The sequence below is a fragment of the Mustela nivalis genome (genome assembly GCF_964662115.1).
Source record: "Mustela nivalis genome assembly, chromosome: 11".
In the NCBI taxonomy this organism is placed as follows: domain Eukaryota; kingdom Metazoa; phylum Chordata; class Mammalia; order Carnivora; family Mustelidae; genus Mustela; species Mustela nivalis.
The window spans coordinates 82,209,135-82,230,949 of record NC_139030.1 but is presented as its reverse complement, the minus strand read 5'-3'; the positions used below and the strand labels follow the sequence as shown (position 1 = coordinate 82,230,949).

Below are 21,815 nucleotides of genomic sequence, written 5' to 3'. Positions count from 1 at the left end.
CATGAAGGAGTACTTCCTTTAGAACCACGAGACCCATGGTTTCTACCCCACTGGTGGCCCTTGGGACGAATGGCTCTCCACCTGGCTGAGCTTTTGCCTTATTTTTCTACTTGTCTCTTCGCTTCTTGAAGCTGGAGATGTTTCTTATCTTTGGACTCCCCTCCACTAATGAAGAGCCCCCATGCCCCACGGCATGTGTCTTTTGCCCAGAGAGGATGCTTAATATTTGTTTGATAAATAGAACCACCTAGGACAGATGGCAGGAGGTGGCAAGCATAGGGAGTGGGCTGCAAGGGTTTTGGACCTCATAGTGGGGTGCACACTGAGGTAACAAATTTGGAGTGGCTAGCCATGTCTTCCGGATGCCACCAGACCCTGGAAAGTGGCGATATAAATGTAAATTGGAACTGATGAAGGAATATCCTTCCTGTCAATGGTAAGGAAGGGTGAAGATCAATGTGGAGAACATGATGTTTCACCTCACTGATTTTTACTCCCAGAGCGCTTTCTCCATTTGCACATTTCCCCCTCTTCACTCACCCCGGGGCTTACTTTGTACCACTGGTGCACATGGACTTTCACTCTCCCTTCTCTGCTGGGTATACTAAAAAGAGGAGGTGCAGTCGGAGTCTCTGGTCCTCAGGGGATCAGTGTTTGCAGGCACAGAGTTCAGTTTCTGTCATATTTGCCTCCACTCCCTGACTTCCTGATGGTGGATCAGTGGCACAAGAAAACATAAACTTGGAGGTCACCTTACATCTTGGTTTGTGGCAATACAGTCAGGACCAGTAGCTGTGTGACCCCTGGCAAGTTCCCTCCCCTCTCTCTGCTCCCCTTTCTCCATTTGTCAAACAGCTCTTCCCCTAACAATGCTTAGAGGAATGACACAATAACAATAACAATAATAGCAGCACCAATATTACCAATATTTATCAAATTGTTACAATATGCTGGGCACTATACTAGGATTTCTTCATGTATTAATCCCCCACCCCCTTTTTTAAAAAATAGGTTCCATGCCCAGAGTGAAGCCCAATGTAGGGCTTTAACTCACCACACTGAGATCAAGTCCTAAGCCGAGATCAAGAGTTGGATGTCTAACTGACTGAGCCACCCAGGTACCCTCATGTATTAATTCTTAGTTTTTACTATAATCGGATGCAGTAAATACTATTATTATATCTGTATTTCCTAGAGAAGGAAAATGAGGCAGAGAAGTTGGGGAACTTGACTAAGGTGACATAGCTAGTAACTGGTAGAGCTGGGATTTGAACCCAGTCTAGCTGCTGGAGCCCAAATTCTGACCACAGTGCTATAATACATTCAGAATACTAGGCTGATGAGATGTCAGTGAAAATGGCACATTAAAGACCTCTGAAAATCCTTTCTTTGATAAAGGCATCAAGAAAACTGGCAAAAATGGTCAGAATTGACTTTTTCAGAACCCTGGAAATTAACCAAAGGCTCGCCACAATCTAGGGCCTGTTTATTCAGGAAAAATGACTGAATTTCAGTAAGAACAACATGCTTTATAGTGTTTTAAGTTATCCTGTTCCTACTCTACTTTTCAACTCTGCAGTAGCCTGAAAAATTAACAGCCTGAAAATGAAATCACACTGAAATCCAGTAGCCTGGCAGCCACCAGAGGGAGCAGAATGGCATAGAACACCTTTAAAACATCATTTTCAGAGTATTGCTATTATTTTACCTTTCTAGTCATTCCCTGGAAGACACTCTTTGCAAAGTTGTCTTTCTTTGCATAGCTCAAATTTGTCTATTGAGGAAAACCAGGGCACTTGTTGAAACAATTAGAGGCCAATTGATTAACTTTGTGATTATCTGAGGCAGTGGATGATGGTTGGGGCCAGCAATAAACTTACCAAAAAACCAAAAATGAACACTTAAAAGGAAAAAACAAAACAAAACTGAAGAATGAGATTCTCACAGAGGTTTTGAAAAGCTCTGACACATTCCCGGGAACCTAGAGAGTCACACACCTGCGTGGGGGCTGTGCGTTCTTAAGACAGACCTGAATAGACCGTAGGCTCTCACATATGGCTGAAAGTAAAGCTCTGTGTGAGTGGGAAGTGAAGGCTAAGGCAGAGTCATAAACTGCCTGTCTGAGTGTTGAAGGTGTGCCCCAACTTGCACACAGAATCCTGTGATGATGACTAGGAATTTTTTTGGTTCTAGGAGTTAAGGAAAATAAATCATTGTGTGATCATTAGCTAATCATTTTTTAAAAAAGATTTTATTTATTTATTTGACAGACAGAGATCACAAGTATGCAGACAGGCAGGCAGAGAGAGAGGAGGAAGCAGGCTCCCTGCTGAGCAGAGAGCCCGATGTGGGGCTCGATCCCAGGACCCCAAGATCATGACCTGAGCTGAAGGCAGAAGCTTAACCCACTGAGCCACCCAGGTGCCCCATCAGCTAACTATTAAACAAACCAAGTACAGATTTCAGGCACACAAGACAAAGAATACAGATGGTACAGAATCAGTCCAGAAAAGTAAACAAATAAACAAACAAACAACAATTAGACGAGCAAAGGAAATAAAAGTAACACAGATAGAAATGGAAGAAATAAAGCTATCTTTATTTGAAGATGACATGATCTTATATATAAAACATTTTTAACGAATTTACTAAAAATAAACCTGTTAGAACTAATAGACAAATTCAATGCAGTTGCAGAATATACTGCTATGTAAAGTCAATTGTATTTCTATACATTAGCAATGAACAAAATGAGAATAAAATGAGAAAAAAAATTCCTTTTACTTTACCATCAAAGAAGAATGAAATACATAGTAATAAACTTATTGGATAAAGTATAAAGCTTATACATTCTCAACTACAAAACACTGTAATAAGAAATCAAATATTTCTAAATAAGTAAACGGAAAATCATCTGTGTTCATGGATTTGAAGTCTGGATATTATGAAGATGGCAATACTCCCCAAACTGACCTACAGAGTCAATATAATCCCTATCACAATTCCAATTGTCTTTGTTTTTTATTTTTTATATTTATTTTATTTTATTTTATTTTTTTTAAAGATTTTATTTATTTATTTGACAGAGAGAGATCACAAGTAGGCAGAGAGGCAGGCAGAGAGAGAGAGAGGAGGAAGCAGACTCCCTGCTGAGCAGAGAGCCCCGATGCGGGACTCGATCCCAGGACCCTGAGATCATGACCTGAGCCGAAGGCAGTGGCTTAACCCACTGAGCCACCCAGGCACCCTGTCTTTGTTTTTTAGCAGTAGACAAGCTGAATCCAAAATTTATAAGAAATTACAAAAACCCCAGAAGAGCCAAAAATCTTAAACAAGAAAAAGAAAACTGGAGGATTCACACTTTCTGATCTCAAAACTTAACTACAGAGGTACAGAGTTCAAAATAATGTGGTACCGGCATAAAGCTAGACATATAAATCAATGGAATAGCATTGAGAGCTCCCAAATAATGCCAAATATCTATGTCAATTGATTTCCCAGAAAGGTACCAAGTCGATTCAATGGGGAAAAGGTATCCACATGCAAAATAATGTATTTGCACCTCTACCTCACATCATATACAAAATTAACTCAAAATAGATCAAGAAACTTAATATAAAACTTAATATAAAAGCCAAAACTATACATTTTTGGAAGGAAACATAGGTGTCAATCTTTGTGACATTGGATGGACAACAATTTCTTAGAAATGACAACAAAAGCATAGGAAATAATAGGAAAAAAGAGATCAGTGGAACTTTATCACATTAAAAACTTTGGTGGATCAAAGGTCACTAATAAGAACATGAAAAGGCAACTCACGGACTAGGAGAAAGTGTTTGCAAATCATGTATCTGATAAGGGTTTAATATCTAGAGTATATAAGGAATTCTTACAACATAACAGTAAAAAGACAACCCAAGTTAAAAAAAAAAGGGCAAAATCTTGAACAGCATTTCTCAAATAATATATACAAATGAACATAATGCCTGTGCTCAACATCTTTAGCCATCAGGGAAATACATATCAAAACCACTCTGAGGGGGTGCCTGGGTGGCTCAGTGGGTTAAACCTCTGCCTTTGGCTCAGGTCATGATCTCAGGGTCCTGGGATTGAGCCCTGCATTAGGCTCTCTGCTCAGCAGGGAGCCTGCCCCCTCCCACCACCTTCCTCTTTGCCTACTTGTGATCTCTCTCTGTCTGTCAAATAAATAAATAAAATCTTAAAACACACACACACACACACACACACACACACACACACACACACACACACACACTGAGATATTCTTTTACACCCACTAGGACTGTTGTGATCAAATATAGGTAAATAACAAGTATGGCCAAGGGGACCCTCAAAATTGTTGGCAAGCATATGGAATTGTTAGCCTCTGTGGAAATCAGTTTGGTGGTTCTTCAAAAAGTTCAATATAGAATTCCTAAAGGATCCAGTGACCCTCCTAGGTATATACCCGAGAGAATTGAATACGTATGTTTGAACAAAATCCTGTACATAAATATTTGCAGCAACATTATTCGCAAATGCCATAAAGCAGCGACAACATAAATATCCACCAACCAATGAATGGATAAACAAAATGGGGTAGATCCACACAGAGGAATATCATTCAGCCTTAAAAATGAAGGAAGTCCTAACATCAGCTTCAACATGAACGAACTTTGAAGACATTGTGCCAAGTGAAAGAAACCAGTCACAAAGGACCACATATTGTGTGATTCTATTTCTTTCTTTTTTCTTCCTTTCTTTCTTTCTTTTGAGAGAGAGAGGGAGGGAGAGAGAGAGAGTGAATAGGGGGAGGGGCAGAGGGAAAGGGAGAGAGAAAGAATACCAAGCAGGCTCCATGCCCAGTGTGGGGCCCCAAGCTGGGCTCAATATCAACAACCTTGAAATCATGACTTGAGCCAAAATCAAGGCACAGATTCTTAACCAACTGAGCCACCCAGGCAAACCATGTGATTCTTTTTCTATAAAATATTGAAAGTAGGCAAATCCATACAGACAGAAGGCTTTTGGTTGGAAGGAGCGGGGTGATGGTAATGGGTATGGGGGTTATTTTGGGGACAATAAAAATGTTCTGGAATTAGGTAGTGACGGTAGTTGCACAGTGTGAATAAATGAAAAACCACTGAATTGTACACTTTAAAATCATGAATTTTATGGTGTGGCAATTATTATCTCAATTAAAAGAAGTGTTAGGGTGTATATGGCTCTTCTTTTCACTACATCCGTATCTTTGGGGTAAATACCCAGTAGTGCAATTGCTAGGTCATAGGGTAGCTCTACTTTTTAACTTTTTGAGGAACCTCCACACTGTTTTCCAAAGTGGCTGTAACAGCTTGTGTTCCCACCAGCAGTGTAAGAGGGTTCTCCTTTCTCCACATCCTCTCCAACATTTGTTTTTTCTTGCCTTGTGAATTTTTGCCATTCTAACTGGTGTAAGGTGGTATCTCAATGTGGTTTTAATTTGAATTTCCCTAATGGCTAATGATGTTGAACATTTTTTCAAGTGTCCGTTAGCCATTCATATGTCTTCTTTGGAGAAGTGTCTGTCCATGTCTTCTGTCCATTTTTTGACTTTTTTGGGTATAGAGTTTGAGAAGTTCTTTATAGATCTTGACACCTTTTATCTCTGGTGTCATTTGCAAATATCTTCTCCCATTCTGTGAGTTACCTCTTTGTTTTGTTGACATTTCCTTTGTTGTGCAGAAGCTTTTTATCTTGATGAAGTCCCAATACTTCATTTTCGTTTTGTTTCCCTTGACTTTGGAGACATGCCTTGTAAGGATTTGCTTTGACCAATGTTAAAGAAGTTACTGCCTATGTTCTCCTCTAGGATTTTGATGGAGTCCCGTCTCACATTGAAGTTTTCATCCATTTAGAATTTGTCTTTGTTCATAGAAGCAATGTCCACAATAGCCAAACCGTGGAAGAAGCTGAGATGTCCTTCAACAAATGAATGGATAAAGAAAATGTGGTCCACATACACAATGGAATATTAATTACTCAGGTGTCATAAAGGATGAATATCCACCATTTGCATTTACATGGGTGGAACTGGAGGAGATTATGCTAAGTGAAATAAGTCAAGTAGATTATCAATTATCGTATGGTCAATTATCATATGGTTTCACTTATTTGTGGAACATAAGGAATAGCATGGGAGGACATTAGGAGAAGAAAGGCAAAAATGAAGGGGGGCAATCAGAGGGGGAGATGAACCATGAGAGACTATGGACTCTGGAAACAACCTGAGGGTTTCAGAGGGGAGAGGGGTGGGGTGGGGATGGATTAGTCCATCATGGGTTTTACGGAGGGCACATGTTGTAATGGGCACCGCGTGTTATATGCAAATAATGAACCATGGAACACTACATCAGAAACTAATGATGTACTATATGGTGGCTAACATAACATTAAAAAAAAAATTGTTAGGAGTATTGCCTGGCCGCGGTAAGGACTAATCATTGACACCTAAGTTATGCAGTGCTTAGTACTTGCTAGACAGTATACGAAGTCTATAGATGATCTCATTTAGTCCTTACAACAACCTTCATCAAGGCTGACTCAGGTTAAATAAGTAGCTTGGGACCACACAGCTGGTGAGTGGCAGAAACTAGGACCTGAGTGCAGACCTCTGATTCTGGAACCTGTATTTTTAATCCCTCTGCTTTTCTACTCATTCCTCACTGCTGTGGTGATTATTATTTTTCTTTATGCCTTGGTGGCTTGGATAATTTAACTAGCCTTTTCCTAGACTCACGGAAGAGGTAAAATTTGCCTTTCCACTTCTAGGAAAAATTTTAATTCTTTACACCAGAAATAATAGCAAAGGCAATAGGGTACTTACTGTCAAGTGAGCCTCAGACTTTTTTTTTTTTTTTTTTCCTTCTGGAAAAAAATAAAATGGTTTCACTTCACCAGGAGACTTGCTTTGAGGGCCTGGCTTTCCATGGGTTTTACCTGTGTCATGGAGTCATCCCAGGGCTGAGCCTGACTGCTCTCACACTAGGCAATTGCTGAAGGATTGAGCAGCGCCTTGATGATCCAGCTCGAGATGGGGATCATGGCCCCATGTCTGAGCTGCCGGGAGGAGTGTGAGCCACTGTAGACAAATGTCTGGTCTCCTTCAAAGAGGAAGCTAATATCATTTATGCAGGAAGCTAGGATCTGACAAAGTTCCAATGCCAGCCACTGTTGTCCAGTTCTAATTTTTATTTTGACTTCTTTTCTTTATAATCAATATAAATGTTTTGTCATTGTTTTGATCCTTTAATTTTACAAAATACCTGTTTGTTTAGGTTGCAGGATATAGGTACTTATTTGAATACATGAATCAGTGAATGAGTAAATGAAGAGATACAGACCAAATGAATATATCACTTATTTAGGTTATGCACAGTGGAGCACAGGGCCAGGATTGTGATGGGGTCTGGTTGAAATTTCTGGAAAGATTAATTCAAGACACCAAGCTCTGAAGCCATCCAACTGGTGGACAATGACTAAATGCTTGTGTGGCTTTCTCACTTCCCACGTCCCCCTCCCCATTACTCCCTCATTCCCAGACAGAGCAGGGGTACATTCTCCTCTCCTCATGCTCACTGTTCAGTATGAATCAACATTTCTGACACTCTCTTCTTGCTTATGTGCAGGGGTGAATTATTTCTTGAGCTCAGAAGGAATGCTTGCTCTCTTAGCATGGCTCTGGGTATCAGACTTCATATGGCCGTGTCCAGGTCTTCATTCCTTGATCTCTTACAGGAAGCAGGATGCCTCTTTGCAGTTGCTACCCTGCATGAAGAGCTAGTTTTGGTTTCTTTTCATTCCAGCTATTATCCTATAGGTAAATCCTGCCGACAGGACCTCAACAGGGGAGCAGTGCTTGGATAGCTGCCCATTCTCCATGCCCAGTGGGGCTGAGCTTGTCTGCTTGCACAGTTATGGCTGTGGCAAAATAGACTCTTATGGCCTGTTGGCTTTGGGCTGTCCTGTGACTTAGACTCCAGCTCTGTCTCTTAGGTTTCTTTTTTTCAAACTTTATTAAGGAATAATGGACAGATATGATTGTATATATTTAAAGGGTACCATGTGATCATTTGGTATACATACACATGGTAGAATGTTTACCAAGACCAAGATAATTAACACATCCATCACCTCACATAGTTAACACGGCTCACTTTTCGGTTTTTGTGGGAAGAGTTTTGCATCTACTCTCAGCGGCTGTCAACTACATAATACTATATTAACTATAGTCTGCCTCTTAGCTTTTATTGGGCCCTGTGTTATAATCTGTTACCTAGAGGGTTTAAGAAAATCTTTGAAGGGCTTCAAAACTTTAAAAAAAAAACAACTGTCCGCTTTGCCCTCCTCCACTGGACCCACCAAAGCCCTTCACAAGCACCCTTTGTCAGTGGTGTTCTAAAGCCAGTCCTGACCCCTTGATTAGCTGGGGCCAGAGGAAGTGACCAGCGACGTCCGAGCAGTGTGCGTCCTGGGAACGGAGTACGTGTCTGGCATGGTTTCAGTGGGAGGCAGGATGGCCCATCCCAGGTCGGCCGTGTCCTGCTGTGGGAGCAGGATGAGCTCCTTGCCTTCTCAGACCCCATTCTCTACATTTATACAATTGTGCTCAGAACAGCCTGCCCTGGGGTCTTATGGAAATTAATTAAGAACGTCTGTGACGAGTCCCTGGAACATTCTTGCTACTGTTCTACTCTAGGTGCTTGGAATGAAACTGTGAACATCACTTCCAGTTCTTCAACTTAAATTTAAGGTAGATCCTGCCGTGGAGCTCCCCATATGTTGTCTTTTTGTGTTTTTGTAACCCTGCTTTGTATTTGTGATAAGCGGACACTCAACAGCTGCAGGCACTGGGGCCAGCGTTCTGCACGTGTAATTTCCTGATGAACAGGCAAGGCTTGCAGGGTGTCATCACAAGGCAACCCTTAGGATGAGTCCTGTTACTTCTTCAGACTCATTCTCTGGGGCCATTTCCTCCCCTGCCCCAGGGTGGAAGTCTGGGGGCCAATCCCACGGCCTTTCTGGTCACTCTTAGGTAACAAAAAGTCCTCTGGCTGTTCTAGTCTCCCCAAGCAGCCCCTGTTTGGTAATTAAATAGTTTACTCCCACATGATGGTAGGAACCTTTCAAGTTCATTTACAGTTAAACTTCTTCTGTCCTTCCCTCTCCCTAAGTGCTCCCCTCCCCTTGGGTTTGGGAAGACTGAAAGCCATTGTTGGCGAGGACCATGGGCTCTGCCTCCATTCCAGGCCCTTTCTTTGGATGTGGGGAACAAAGATCTTCCCTTAGCCCATGGGCTGCCATCTTGGGCAGGAACTAGTCTGTATCTCAGGTCTAGACAGACCTGAGCTCCCTCCTGTGTGGCCCACATCTGTCCTATCAGAAACTAAACTCTAGGATCCTGAGATTTCCTTACTCAACAGCCTTTCTTCAGAGCCAGAACTGATTCTTCAGATTCTTCCAGGTACAGGTATGGCCCCAGTCCTCCGTGTCCAGCAGGTTGCAGGTTGCAGGTTGCAGGAGACATTGAGACTCTCTCTCTCTCTTTTCTCACCTCCTGCAGATTCAGGGCATAGTGCTGTGCCTGCGACACTCAGTTAACTAGAATGGGCCATGCGGGGTGGTGGTGAGACTCAAAGACTCTGTATTCAAAATCTTAGCTCTGGGTTCTGGGGCCAGCTCTGCCATCTACTAGCCATGTGATCTGGGGCAAGCTACTCCAACCACTCCGTGCCTCAGTTTCCTTATCCATGTAATAGGGATGATCCCAGAGCCTATCTCACAGGATTTTTTGTGGAGGATTAAATAAGAAAAAAAATTGTGAGGTGTTTATAGCAGTCCTGAGACATTTCAGGCACTATGCAAGTATTTGCTAAATAAGTACCAGGCAAAAAAGAGTCTGAATAAATAACAAGGGCCAGTTAATGACAACTTTATCAGGCATTCTCCAATTTTAAGAGTGCCGAGTTCTTGCATCCTAATCGCTTGTGGGTGATGTCCTGCCCACAGCCACATGCCCCTGAGACACAGCTGGTGCTCTAGGAGGGGTCTGGAGACCTTCTTGAGCACTAGCAGATACCCAGTGCTGTTTTACTCCAAGTGCTAGGAATGCTACAAAGCATGTGTCCAGGGACGGTGACTCAGGGTATTACAAAGGATGACCACAGCAAGAGTTCCCAGACACAACTTTTCAGAAAGGGTTTCTGGGAACAGCAACATCAGGGGTAGACACTGAGAGCTGCGTTTTGCAATATTCGGCCAGTCCTGCAGCCTGGTGATCCCATATCTTGTTCTGCTCTGTTCCTTACTCTGAAGATGGCTATCCTTGTGGATTATGGGACATTTCTGAGTATCTGGAGACAATTAATTATCCTAGTCTTGACATGCCTGAGGGGCCAGCACTGAAACACAGAGAAATGATGTAATTGAGTCAGTCACGTAGCACGGGGGAGGCCGAGTGGGGTCAGAACTCTGGACTCCAGACTTACGTTCAGTCTGATGAGACTCACCACGATGCTCTTATCCCAGCACCGAGTTTGTTTAGTCACAGAAGCTGCTAACATAATTTCAGAGATGTGTGGCCAGGGTCATTTGGTGAAAATGACGTTACCAGGAAGTTAAAATACTCAAAGCTCTGGAGAAAGTTGTGGGTCGGGATTGGGTAGGGGAAAAAAAAAAATCAAAACAAGATCAGAAATCAGCTGTAAATATAAGCACAAGGGAAACTGTTTTACTAGGACAATATGGAGATAGGATAAAAATATGACTATTTCACTGATAGCTTCTGGAACATACTAAGTAAGGTTGGTGTAGCCCCCAAAGTTTCTGATAGCATGAGTTCAGAATAAACAGTTTGCAATTGCATGATAGCATTTATGCTTGAGTCAGTTTGTAAATACACACTTGTATTTACGTCTGGCCACGTAGGAATTAACTTTTTATTTATTTCTTTATTTTACAGTTTTTATTTATTTGAGAGAGAGAGGGAGCCGGAGCAGGGGGAGGTGCAGAGGGAGAAGCAGACTCCCCGCTGAGCACGGATTCCCAGGACCCTGAGATCAAGAGCTGAGCTGAACACAGACACTACACCGACTGAGATACCACGTGTCCCGGGAATTCACTTTTTAAAAGAAAGATGGAAAAAACCCATCTTTTCTTTTCTACTTTCACTCAGTCCCTTGCCTGATTCTCAATGAGTGAGGCAAAGGCCAGGGAAAAAGAGAATGGACTTGGGCATTGTTCGGACCTGTGTTTGAATCCTTAGCCTACTACTCTTGTTCTGGCTTGGGCAATTCGCTTAGCCTCTCTGACCTTCTGTTTCCTTATCTAAGGAATGGGTATGGTAATTTTTACCTCACAGGGTTGAGGTAAGCAAAGCCTTCACCAAATGTTCAGTTGACTAGAGACACTCAGCTAAGTACGGGCTGCAGAAATCTTAGACTCATTTAAAATGCCAGCTTAGAACGGATTTATCAAAACAGCCTGGCACTGATACAAAGATTGATAGATCAAAAAAACAGAATAAAGAGCTCAGAAATAGACTTACACATATAATTAATTGATTTTTGATCAAGGTTTCAAGACAGCTCGATGGGCAAAGGATCGTCTTTTTAATACGTAATGTTGGAGCGGTCGGACGACGCAACAAGAAAATAAGTCTCGCATTACACACAAAAATTAACTTGACATGAATCATAGATCTAAGTGAGTGTAAGAGCTAAAGCTATAAAATTGATAGGAGAAAATTTCTGTGATCTTGGGTTAGACAAAAATTTCTTAAGATACAAAAAACACAAACCATAAAACATTTTGATTCACTGGTCTCCATCAATAAGAAGAAAGTTTTGCTCTCCAAAAGACACTGTTAAGAACATGGAAATGCGAGTCATAGAGTAGGAGAAAATATGGGGAAGATGGATTTACTTCTTTAACACTGCTGTCTCTTAATATTGTGGCATAGAGTAGATGTAATTAATAATTCTCGTGTGTCGCCATCCTCTCCCTGATAAAGTGCACTTTGTAGAGGCTCTTCCTTCCTCCTTCACTATTAATGCCATTATTTACTGCCATAATTCTCAAAATAGTGTTAAGAGTGAGAGCTGGAGAGAACTTGGAGCTGTGTGTAATGAGGTTGCAAGCCCCACAACTTAAATTGTATTCTTGGTGGGAGAGGAAAGAGCAACGATAAAAAATCTGGAGTCAGGCACACGCGCATCCAGCAACCTGAAGTTCTTATTAGCAACAAAGCACTCTCAAAGATGACACCAAAAAGCACCCATGAAGCACATCCATCTAGCAGATAGGGCGCTGAGTGCCTTGCATCATTTCACTGATGTGCAGGAGAAACATCTATACATCGAGTCAGCATGGAGTCCTTGAAGAAGCAGAGACACCAAGCAGGCATCCGGCAGAGTTTTATCTGGACTGTTCCCTCCCTTACGCCCGTGAAAGATTTTGCTCTTCCTATGTCGCGGAATTGCTTTGTCTTTTGGACGGCGTTCTTTTATTGGTTTTACTGTCTTGGGACTGTTGGTTTGATTCTGGGGATTTCTCTTATTTGAAACTTTGGCTTTGGTTTGTCTTCCTGGCACCAGGTTCCATGCTTCCTTGCTCCTTAAATCTGCTCTCCCCTTTTTTCCATCTCCCGTCTGCCTCCTCAAAATTTCCAGTCTGCCGTGTTTGGCTGTTGATGGGTGATTACTAAACTCATACGTCCCAAAGTACATAATCTATACTATGGGGTTCACCATCAACAGACACGTCCCTCCCTGTCTCTCCCAGGTCTCTCTTGTTCTGATGACCCTGACAAACCACAGTAGGCATAGCGGAAGATGGAAGTTTTCCGGTACTCAAGAGAAATACAAGTTGATAAGGCCAAGTCTACTTTGGTCAAGGTAGCTGTGGAGCTTTTCAAGTATTGATGCACTGTGAGGATGTCTTGATTGGTGTGAGCAAAGGTCCAGTGTACAGATGAACTTGGCCTTGGGGCGATCAACAGTTATACCTTGAAGGCAATTGGGTCCTTATGGGTGAACACAGCCTCAGCCGTCAGGTGAGGAGAACAGTGGGGGAAAGAGCATTCCATACTCATTAGCCTGCTTCTTCCACAGGTATCCCGACAGACTTAGGACCAGGCACTAACCTGGGTGGGTTCATGTAGCCGCCATGAAGGTCCCAGTGCGTGGGCTCTATACATTCCAGATAGGAACGAGGGATGTTGCCATGCTCGCCGCCCGCTTCAGCTGAACGACGCCAGAACCACAAGAAATGTTTTCTCTAGAGTCGATTCCTCAAGACAGTCTGGCTGCAATTCATAGGCCACCAGACCACTGGGAACAGAGCCTCCCTCCCAGTTTACTTTAACTTAGAATAATAGCCTCTCAGAATAAGCATCCCGGGGAGCGGATGGACTGACATCAAAGTCCTCAATTCCTTTTTCCAATTTTGATCACAGCGACCATTTTAACACAGGGTCTGCTAGGTTTTAAAAGCTTGAACTGTGCTCAGCAGGTCACCAGAAGAATTTCTCCTCCTCCCCTGACCCGCCAGAGACAGCAAAGAGATGTGTGGATGGTCTCTGTGGGACACTACAAAGGAGAAGCACTGTGCCATCAAACAGGAGAAAACCTGTTCACCGTGTCTTGCATCGTAACCCATTTTCACTTCATGCAGGCGACTGAAAAGAATCTGGAAAATATATTTTAATTATAAAAAATCAATGTATGAGCTTGATGCAGAAGACGGGTATTAAAAAGTCTCCCCTGTACCAGGCAGCCTTAAATCTTAGAATGATGAAGCCGACAGGGATTCAGAAGTTTCCAACAGCTCATCTGATTCCCCATGTAAAAGCTCCCACACCCAGCAAGTTTGCAGATCAGACATCTGAGGTGCAGAAAGGTTCAGTAAGGATTTATGACATTTGCATGGTTCGTGGAAGAACTGAAACATAAGCGCGAGTGTCTTGACAGTAAATCCCGCACTTGCTTCCAACTGTCTTTATCCCAATGATGGTATTTGATTGTCTTTGAAAATCTGCGGAGGCATCATGGTTATTCCCCGAGAGGGAGATGCCGCATGAACTCATTTTGAATGAGAATGCACTTTGGGATAACAGTTCCAACAGGGCACATTCTTTTCTCCTCTTTCCACTCGTTTTCGGGGCCACCTGGAAACTTTGGCTCGGGGCTAGGGGGGCGGTGAGGAGCGGTCTCCGATTCCCAGTCTCTTTCTGTGCACAGCTGCGGAGTTCAGTGAATTGAACCGCAGTGCTGTTCACTCTGCCACGAACAACCTCTGTTGTAAATCTTCCTCCCAGAACACGTGACGATGCATTTCTTGACTATATATCCCAAGGACAGCAGCAGAGTTGTCAGAGCACGGAGCCCCGCAGAGAGGAAGGACGCTCTTGGACTTGGCCACTTAACAACTCGGGTCTTTAGAAGAACTTGCCAGCCTTGGGTAAGTTAGCAATGCAACTTGGCTTCAGAAACATTTGAGAGAGGGCTATTCTGTGCAGTGAGTAGATGAGGTTTCCCTTCCCTTTCTCTGTTCTCAGGAAACCCAGTTTTGAATTAAAAATAGGTTTATGTTGGAGAAGCTTTTTTTTTTTTTTTCTCTGCTCTGTTAGAAAAAGTTTCCCAGTGACTAAAACGTGATTTATTTTCTCTAAACTCCCTTATCTTAGGCTGATTTTTCCCTTTGGCTTTTAAAACGACAAAAGCAATGCTTTCTTCACGCTCACTTTATGAAATGCAGATACGAGGACGTGTATATCCTAAAAAAGGAAAGTCCTTGTTGCTTTTCTCCCTACGCCTCCCTCCCTCCCTCCCCTCCATCCACTCCGGCCTCTCACGACTAACCCCCGTTAGCTATTCTGTGCACCTTCCTACCAGGATTTCTCCATGCACTTGTCAGGTTTTTTGATGCGGCAATCCCACAAACTCGTGCTCAGCCTCCTCCTTAGACTGCGGGCCCGTGGGCCAGTTCTAACCTGCAGGTTTCTCTGCAGACCCTGGCCGTGTGTGTGGCGCCTCAATGCTGAAGATGGAGCCTCTGAACAGCACGCACCCCAGCACCGAAGCCCCCAGCAGCCACCTGGTGTCCCACGTGTCCGGCAGTGAGAGCGGCAACGGCAACGAATACTTCTACGTTCTGGTGGTCATGTCCTTCTACGGCATTTTCTTGATCGGAATCATGCTGGGCTATATGAAATCTAAGAGGCGGGAGAAGAAGTCCAGCCTCCTGCTGCTGTACAAAGATGAGGAGAGGCTCTGGGGGGAGGCCATGAAGCCGCTGCCTGTGGTGTCGGGCCTGAGGTCGGTGCAGGTGCCCATGATGCTGAACATGCTGCAGGAGAGCGTGGCGCCCGCCCTGTCCTGCACCCTCTGCTCCATGGAAGGAGACAGCGTGAGCTCTGAGTCCTCCTCCCCAGACGTGCACCTCACCATCCAGGAGGAGGGGGCGGATGATGAGCTGGGGGAGACTTCGGAGACGCTCCTCAACGAAAGCAGTGAAGGGTCCTCAGAGAACATCCATCAGAATTCCTAGCACCCCCAGGGCCCCGGGAAGCGGCCCCGTCAGTCAGCACCTTTAGCGAGGGGAAGGACACTTTCCGTGTCTGGTTTCACTTTGGCAGGGCAGCTGCCACTTTAAAGAGACCATTGGCGAGCCCCTGCATGGGGGCAGTGGGGGACAAGACTCCGTGGGAGTCAGCAGCCAGGAATCCACGCCGGGCCTGCGGTGTAGACCTGGCCCTGGAAAGCCCCAAAGATGGGCAGCGTGCACCTTGACTTTGGGGTCTGGGGCTTGGGGTTGCAGTTCGGAATTTGGCAGGTCTCTGTGCTTGCTGTTGTTTTCTCGCCGAAAGTCCTGGGTAACCCCCAGGGCATCTGCCCACTCCCAGGGCTGCCGGCTGCCCAATGCCTAGGACATGTGGAGGGATTGGTTTTGATTTGCTAATTTGCCTAGAGCTTTGTTCTAGATCCGGACTGTAAGTACCTCTACAGTGTACCTGTGGCCTTACCTCACATCAGGTTGCAGAGCTTCCTTTGCAGGTCTTTTGGGTTACAGGGGGATGTCTGATGGAGGGCTTTTGATGGCAGAAAAAGATTCAAACCTGGTTCTTTTGCATACTGTAAGAAAAAAAAAAAGCAACTTTAAACCTGTTAATATTGGCTGGGATTAGAAAACAGAATCTGCTGTTTTGACCCTTTGTCTAACCTATGACCTTGGACTCTGACCTCAGACCATCCAGCATCGCACATGGGCATGATGTTTTCTTGGTTGGAAGGGCTTCCCCCAAATCGAACCTGCACTCTGAAGAGCTGTGCAGGGGACTCTTCCTGATTTTTCTAGAAGGGATGGTGTGGGGTTGAATAAGGCCAAGTCTTTAGCTCTGCTGCTACTTTTTTCCCAGCCTAGTTTTCTGAGCTGGGAGCTGACATACAGTGGGCCTCCGTGATATGGCATTTTGTCATGTAGCCGAGACCTTGAAGGGCATACTCAGATGGAGGTTGTACAAAGCAGGGGTACAGGTTCTGTTTTCTGATCCCGAGCCCTGACACTGATTTGCTGTGTGGTCCTGGGCATGTCGTCAAGAGGCTTACTGCCTTCAGGAGACTCCTGAATCTAGATCCCCAGGGGGCTGGGAGGATGTCTTTGGATTTTAAGACTCTGTGATAAATCCTGTATGGCCTGGTGTGAGGAAGCTTGGACAAAATATTTCCCACTTGGCCAGTTAGTCTGAGAACGGATCTGCTTATTTCAAGGAGCAGTTGGAAACTCAGAACACATGTAACTGGGTAACTGGGAGATTCAGGGTGAATCGCCACCCGGTTCATGCTGTCATTTTCCCAGCAGTGAACTCGGGAGACTGACACCACATTTTACTCTGCAAAGTTCCCTGGGTAGCAGAATGTTAATACTTCAGCTGAGAAACCAGAAGTCTAAAAGCAAATGTTCAGGAATGCTGGCTAATGTCTCTGTGTATTCCTGCCCTCGGTAGCTTTGCAGCAAATCCGTTAGGCCCTTAAAGGCAAGCAGGAAGAGAAGCACATCCGAAGGTCATGTTTAATTCTAGTAAAAACAAAACAAAACAACAACAAAAAAAATTTTTTTTTTAAACATGATCTTGCTCGATTGAAGATAGCAGTCGCTACTGTTCCCATAAGGGTTAACAGTAGAGGAACTGGTTTATCAGTGCTCTCCCGCAGTGCTAGAGGACATTTATGTTTGGGGAAAAAGGGCCCTCCGTTCACTTTAAAAGTTCAGAGTGTGGATTTACTCCAAAGGGGGCTGTTTGAGGTGAAAGAAGCCAAGTTCAGTTTGGCCCCTTGCCTGGAATCACTTGAATTCTGAAGCTTTACTGCGAGGGACATGTGCGTTGTCACATTTTCCATTGCTTAATCCTGAAGTTTGGTGCAATTCTATCTGCGCCTGTTAAAAAAGTGGTGTATATACTTCCTTCTTATTCTTATTAAGTTGTATAAAATTGTCTTCTGTATTTAACAGTTTGTAATTTTCACACTATTTTTTAATTTAAATAAACAAACACATTTTCCTGAAGAAGTTACGAGCTCTCTCTTTGATTCTGCGGTAGGATTCCTAGTTTCCAGGACATCCCAGACATTTCCCAAGCTGTCTCTGGATTTGGGTCATCTTCTGGGTCACACTCGAGGGAAGGTGTATCTTATTTCTTCCTGAGTCATGGAGGAAGCGGGGCTGGGCTTTCCCATACTTAGATAGGCTTTGCAATTAATAAAAACAAACAAACAAACAAACAAACAAAAAACCCCCAAAAACCAGGCTGCAGGTGGGTCTTACATCCTCCTCTCATTTTAAATTTGGGGGCTGTGGGGCCCTTGAATTTGAACATGCGAAGTGACAAGGGCAATTGGGGGCAAAGAAGTCTGACTAGGCAAATATTACCCAAAGTGGCCACAGCAGCATAGACTAACAGGCAGGGAGCTGCGGTGCACAGGGTTGCAAAGCTTCTGCACACAGCGGAGCACGTGGGGCGGAGAACCGGGGTTGGCACTCCCGCCCCTCCTGGTCACGTGACTCTCTCGCTCCTCCCACTTATAGTCTTGCTTTCGCTCTGTCCCCCAGGCTGAGGTCCCGCCAGCCCGCCACAGTCTCTCTTTTATGACTGCATTTATGCAGTCGGAAGTGCTGAAGAAAAATGACCGAAACCAGTGACCCGTTTTGAATCAAGCAGATGGTAGAGAGTGGCCTTACCTTTTCTTGTTTCTGTTTCCTGTAAGTTTAGCTTTTCAGTATCAAGTAAATGTTTTCCATTAGGTTCCCAAATAATTGTCTCCCTAAAATCTTTATCTGGCAAAAGCACAGTGGAGCCTGGATTCTTCCCAAAGCACATCAAGGAGTCCAGTTCACCAGTTGGTATTTTGACAACATAAGAGGAGGACAAGATTTTAAAAGACAAGAAGGCCTTTCGATTTAGCCAGACTTAATGTCATTCTTGGGGAGGAAAGAGTTAAAAGAATTTTTTTTTTTTTTTCAAACCAGGGGCGGAAGAAGAGGGAATTCTAAACTCTAATTGTCCTAAAAATATGCAGAGTACACTATGTCGTTTTAATGGAGTATTTGTTTTCTTAAAAAAAAAAAAAAAAAAGAACTTCTAAGCAGAACCTAAGGCCCAAGGGGTTTAGTCTGTGTGGATTTACTCATGCATGTGAAAATCTGAGAAGGGAATTTGGCCCCATGCACCTAGGATATTAGAAACATATTTTAAAGCACTTAAATGTTAGGGATGAGGTAAATGGATCATCCTGCTTGTTCCATGCTGTTCTAATTACACCTTTGTACGTCAGAGTCAGGCGGGGATGCTGCAGAGGAAAAAAGCTTTCTTTCATGGACAGAACCATGGGATCCAGATTACTGGGAAAGGCTGAAATTGGGCCAGGGAAAGAGCGTTCTTGGCTCATGATTCCGGTTGGAGAGTAGACCCGAGGGTACATCTGAGAACAGCCACTGGAGGGTTTTGTGATCAGGCACACACATCCAGGGCTCAGCAGGAGAAGGGTCATTTGTCATCCTGAAAATGTCGCTCTGATCATAGACGTTGTGGAACAGGCAGAACATTGAGCTTACCATGCAACTGATACTCCAGGTAGAGGCAGAGCTTATATTTGCCTTATGCCCAGTCTAGGCATCCTGCTGGAGAAAACCACAGGGACTGTATGGGACAGGAGGTGGAGCCTAGGACCAGAAGGAGACATGTCAGCTCACTGACCAGAATGGTGGTGCAGGCAGGGGGTGGACCACAGGAAGGCAGGGTGTAAATGGACCTTCAGTAGAGACTCACTCAGTCTTATTTTGTCTGGCTTTCTAGGTGAGCTCTGTGGCTCTGTTGCTTGGCAACTGTGCAGAAATTACCCAGCCTCTCTGATCTGTGATCTTTCTCTTTCACCATGAGGAAAACATGCTGGTCTTTCTCTTTGGGGGTGGGAGAGCTGCTAATGACAAGAATGGTGAAACCACCTGTGAAATATTGAGTGCTGCTGAATCTAGAGGAAAGCAGCTCGAGGCTCCTACTTTTTAAAATGTATCCTGGATGGACATCTGCAAATTAAAGTCTCTGAACCTTCTCTTCTGTGCATGGTTTCCTCAGGAGACTGCAGCGTTCAGGAAAAGGATATGATTTGCCAAAGAAGAAGGGTCATAAGAAAGAAAAACCACTGTTCAATTTCGCCTTTCCCCATTTCTGAAATGTTTCCTCCCACACAGGAAGAAACAGTTTGGGATGTGAGCTGTTACCATGGAGATAACCAGCCAAGGTCACTTGTTTGAAGGAAGAACCCATGGCCCCACGGCGATGGATCATTAGAGGAACTTTATGAAATTGGGATCTGGTCCTTGACTCAGGCAAAAGCAAGCTTTGAGCCATGGCAGCTTCCACTCATGGTGTGGAGGAGGGGATACAAGGAGAACATTGTCCTTTCGTCCTGTTCAACTTTGTCTTCTCTTTGCATCTCTCCTGCCTCATTCCATATGGGGTAGGCATTTTGTTCTCCCAGCTCTAGGAATTTATTTTCTCACCTTGCATTTTCTTGTTAAGGAACATGATTAAAGAATTTTTCACATCAATCGCCATCGCCTTTTCTGTCTTTAATGGTTTTCCTTCCCCCATTCAGAGTTGGTAAGTGGCATGTTCTCTCTGGTCTTACTCTGTTCCAGCTGCCATAAAAAAACTCTCAGAGATTGTGTGGCTTATAAACAACAGAGATTTATTTCTTATAGTTCTGGAGGCTGGTAGTCTGTGATCAGGGTTCCGACATGATCAGGTTCTGGTGTGCAAGTGGCTGACTCTTGTATCCTCACACGGCAGAAAGACAGGACACTAGCTCTTTGGCTTCTTCTTAGAAGGTCACTAGTCTCATTCATGAGGGCCCCACCCTCACGACCTAATCATCTCCCAATGGCCCCACCTCCAAATACCAACACACTGGGGAACAGATTTCAATTTGTGAATTTGGGAGAAGGCATACAAATACTCCATTCATAACATCTTTTTCCCCAACCTCCCTCCTTTTCCTCTTTCACTTCCTTCCATTTCGCAAAAGGAACAAAAACAACAAAAACAAAACGAGGATGAAAACAACAAAAAGGAAATAGTAACCACAATGCATTATACTTATGAAGCACTTATTACATGTCAAGCATATGTATCACCCAGTTGTCACAAGCCTGTGCTTTGAGCTCCTACCACCCTCTTCTAGGTACTTCACACTAGGTGCTGGGAAAAATGTAGCATCTGCCATGCCTCCAAAGAGGTCAAAGTCTCCTCATAGTTGATTTCCAGTAAAACTTAGCTGTTTCTGATTACATTAGGGCAACATTAGGGCAGGGCTCTCTATGTAAGAATACATAGCTTATGTCTTCCGAAAGTTTGAGGATATTGTGGTATAATTAAATGGACAAAATGTATTGCTTATTTAATATTTGCCTTGTTCTGCGATAGGTGCTTTCCCTTTGATTGTCTTAATCCTCTCAAGCAAACTCTGAGCTAGTTTCTGATACTGTTAATGTAGATATGAAAGTTGAGGCTGGGGGGAGGTAATTGCTGACCAATGCTATGAGTGATTGGGATTCCAATGTAGGTCTTTTTATATAAATCTGGTATTCTTTAAGCCAATGGAAAGCAGAGAGCATGAGATCTGGAATCTAGTCCCATCCCGGACACTAGGCAGCTCTGTGACATTGCACTGGTTACTCGCTCAACATTTCTGGGTCTCCTCCTTAGTAAAATGAATATAGTAATATCTTCTCTACTGACCTCAAAACACTATCAGAACTGCATAAGAAGCAGCTGGAAAAGTAAAAAGTCTTTGTCCTTGATAGGGGACTGTGTGTTGACATTACTAGCAGGCAGCAATATCCAGCTCTTCTCCCCTTCTGAGAACATGGAAATTTCCACTACTCTTCCCCTAACACTGGGACAGGGATGTGACTCATTCTGGTCAATGTAAACTTAGTGGACAAGATATATGTTACATATCAACCAAATCAGTGAAAAGCCCAGGTATGGTATTTCCAGTTCCCTCCTTACTTATGTGTAACTAGTGAGACCATATGTTCTAGGTGGTACAAATGATAGTTGGAGCCTGAATTGGCCTGGAATGGTACTGCATGGCAGGCAATTGTCCTGGAGTATTGCCTGAACCTGCAGCTGGCTTTCTGTGAAGCAATAAGAACATAGCTATTGTAAATATTGAGAAATTGGGGGTTTTGCTTCTGTAGCAGAGCCTTACCCATCA

General features: G+C 43.9%; 1 protein-coding gene across 1 annotated transcript; it reads left to right on the top strand.

The window, feature by feature from the left end:
- The first annotated feature begins 14,328 nt into the window (after window positions 1-14,328).
- On the top strand, window positions 14,329-15,710 carry KCNE4 (potassium voltage-gated channel subfamily E regulatory subunit 4). Its single transcript, XM_082690260.1, is given in 5 exon segments — window positions 14,329-14,424; window positions 14,426-14,452; window positions 14,454-14,477; window positions 14,481-14,499; window positions 15,050-15,710. Coding segments are annotated over 5 exon segments (666 nt in total). The 5' UTR covers window positions 14,329-14,367; the 3' UTR covers window positions 15,589-15,710.
- Window positions 15,711-21,815: the final 6,105 nt, after the last annotated feature.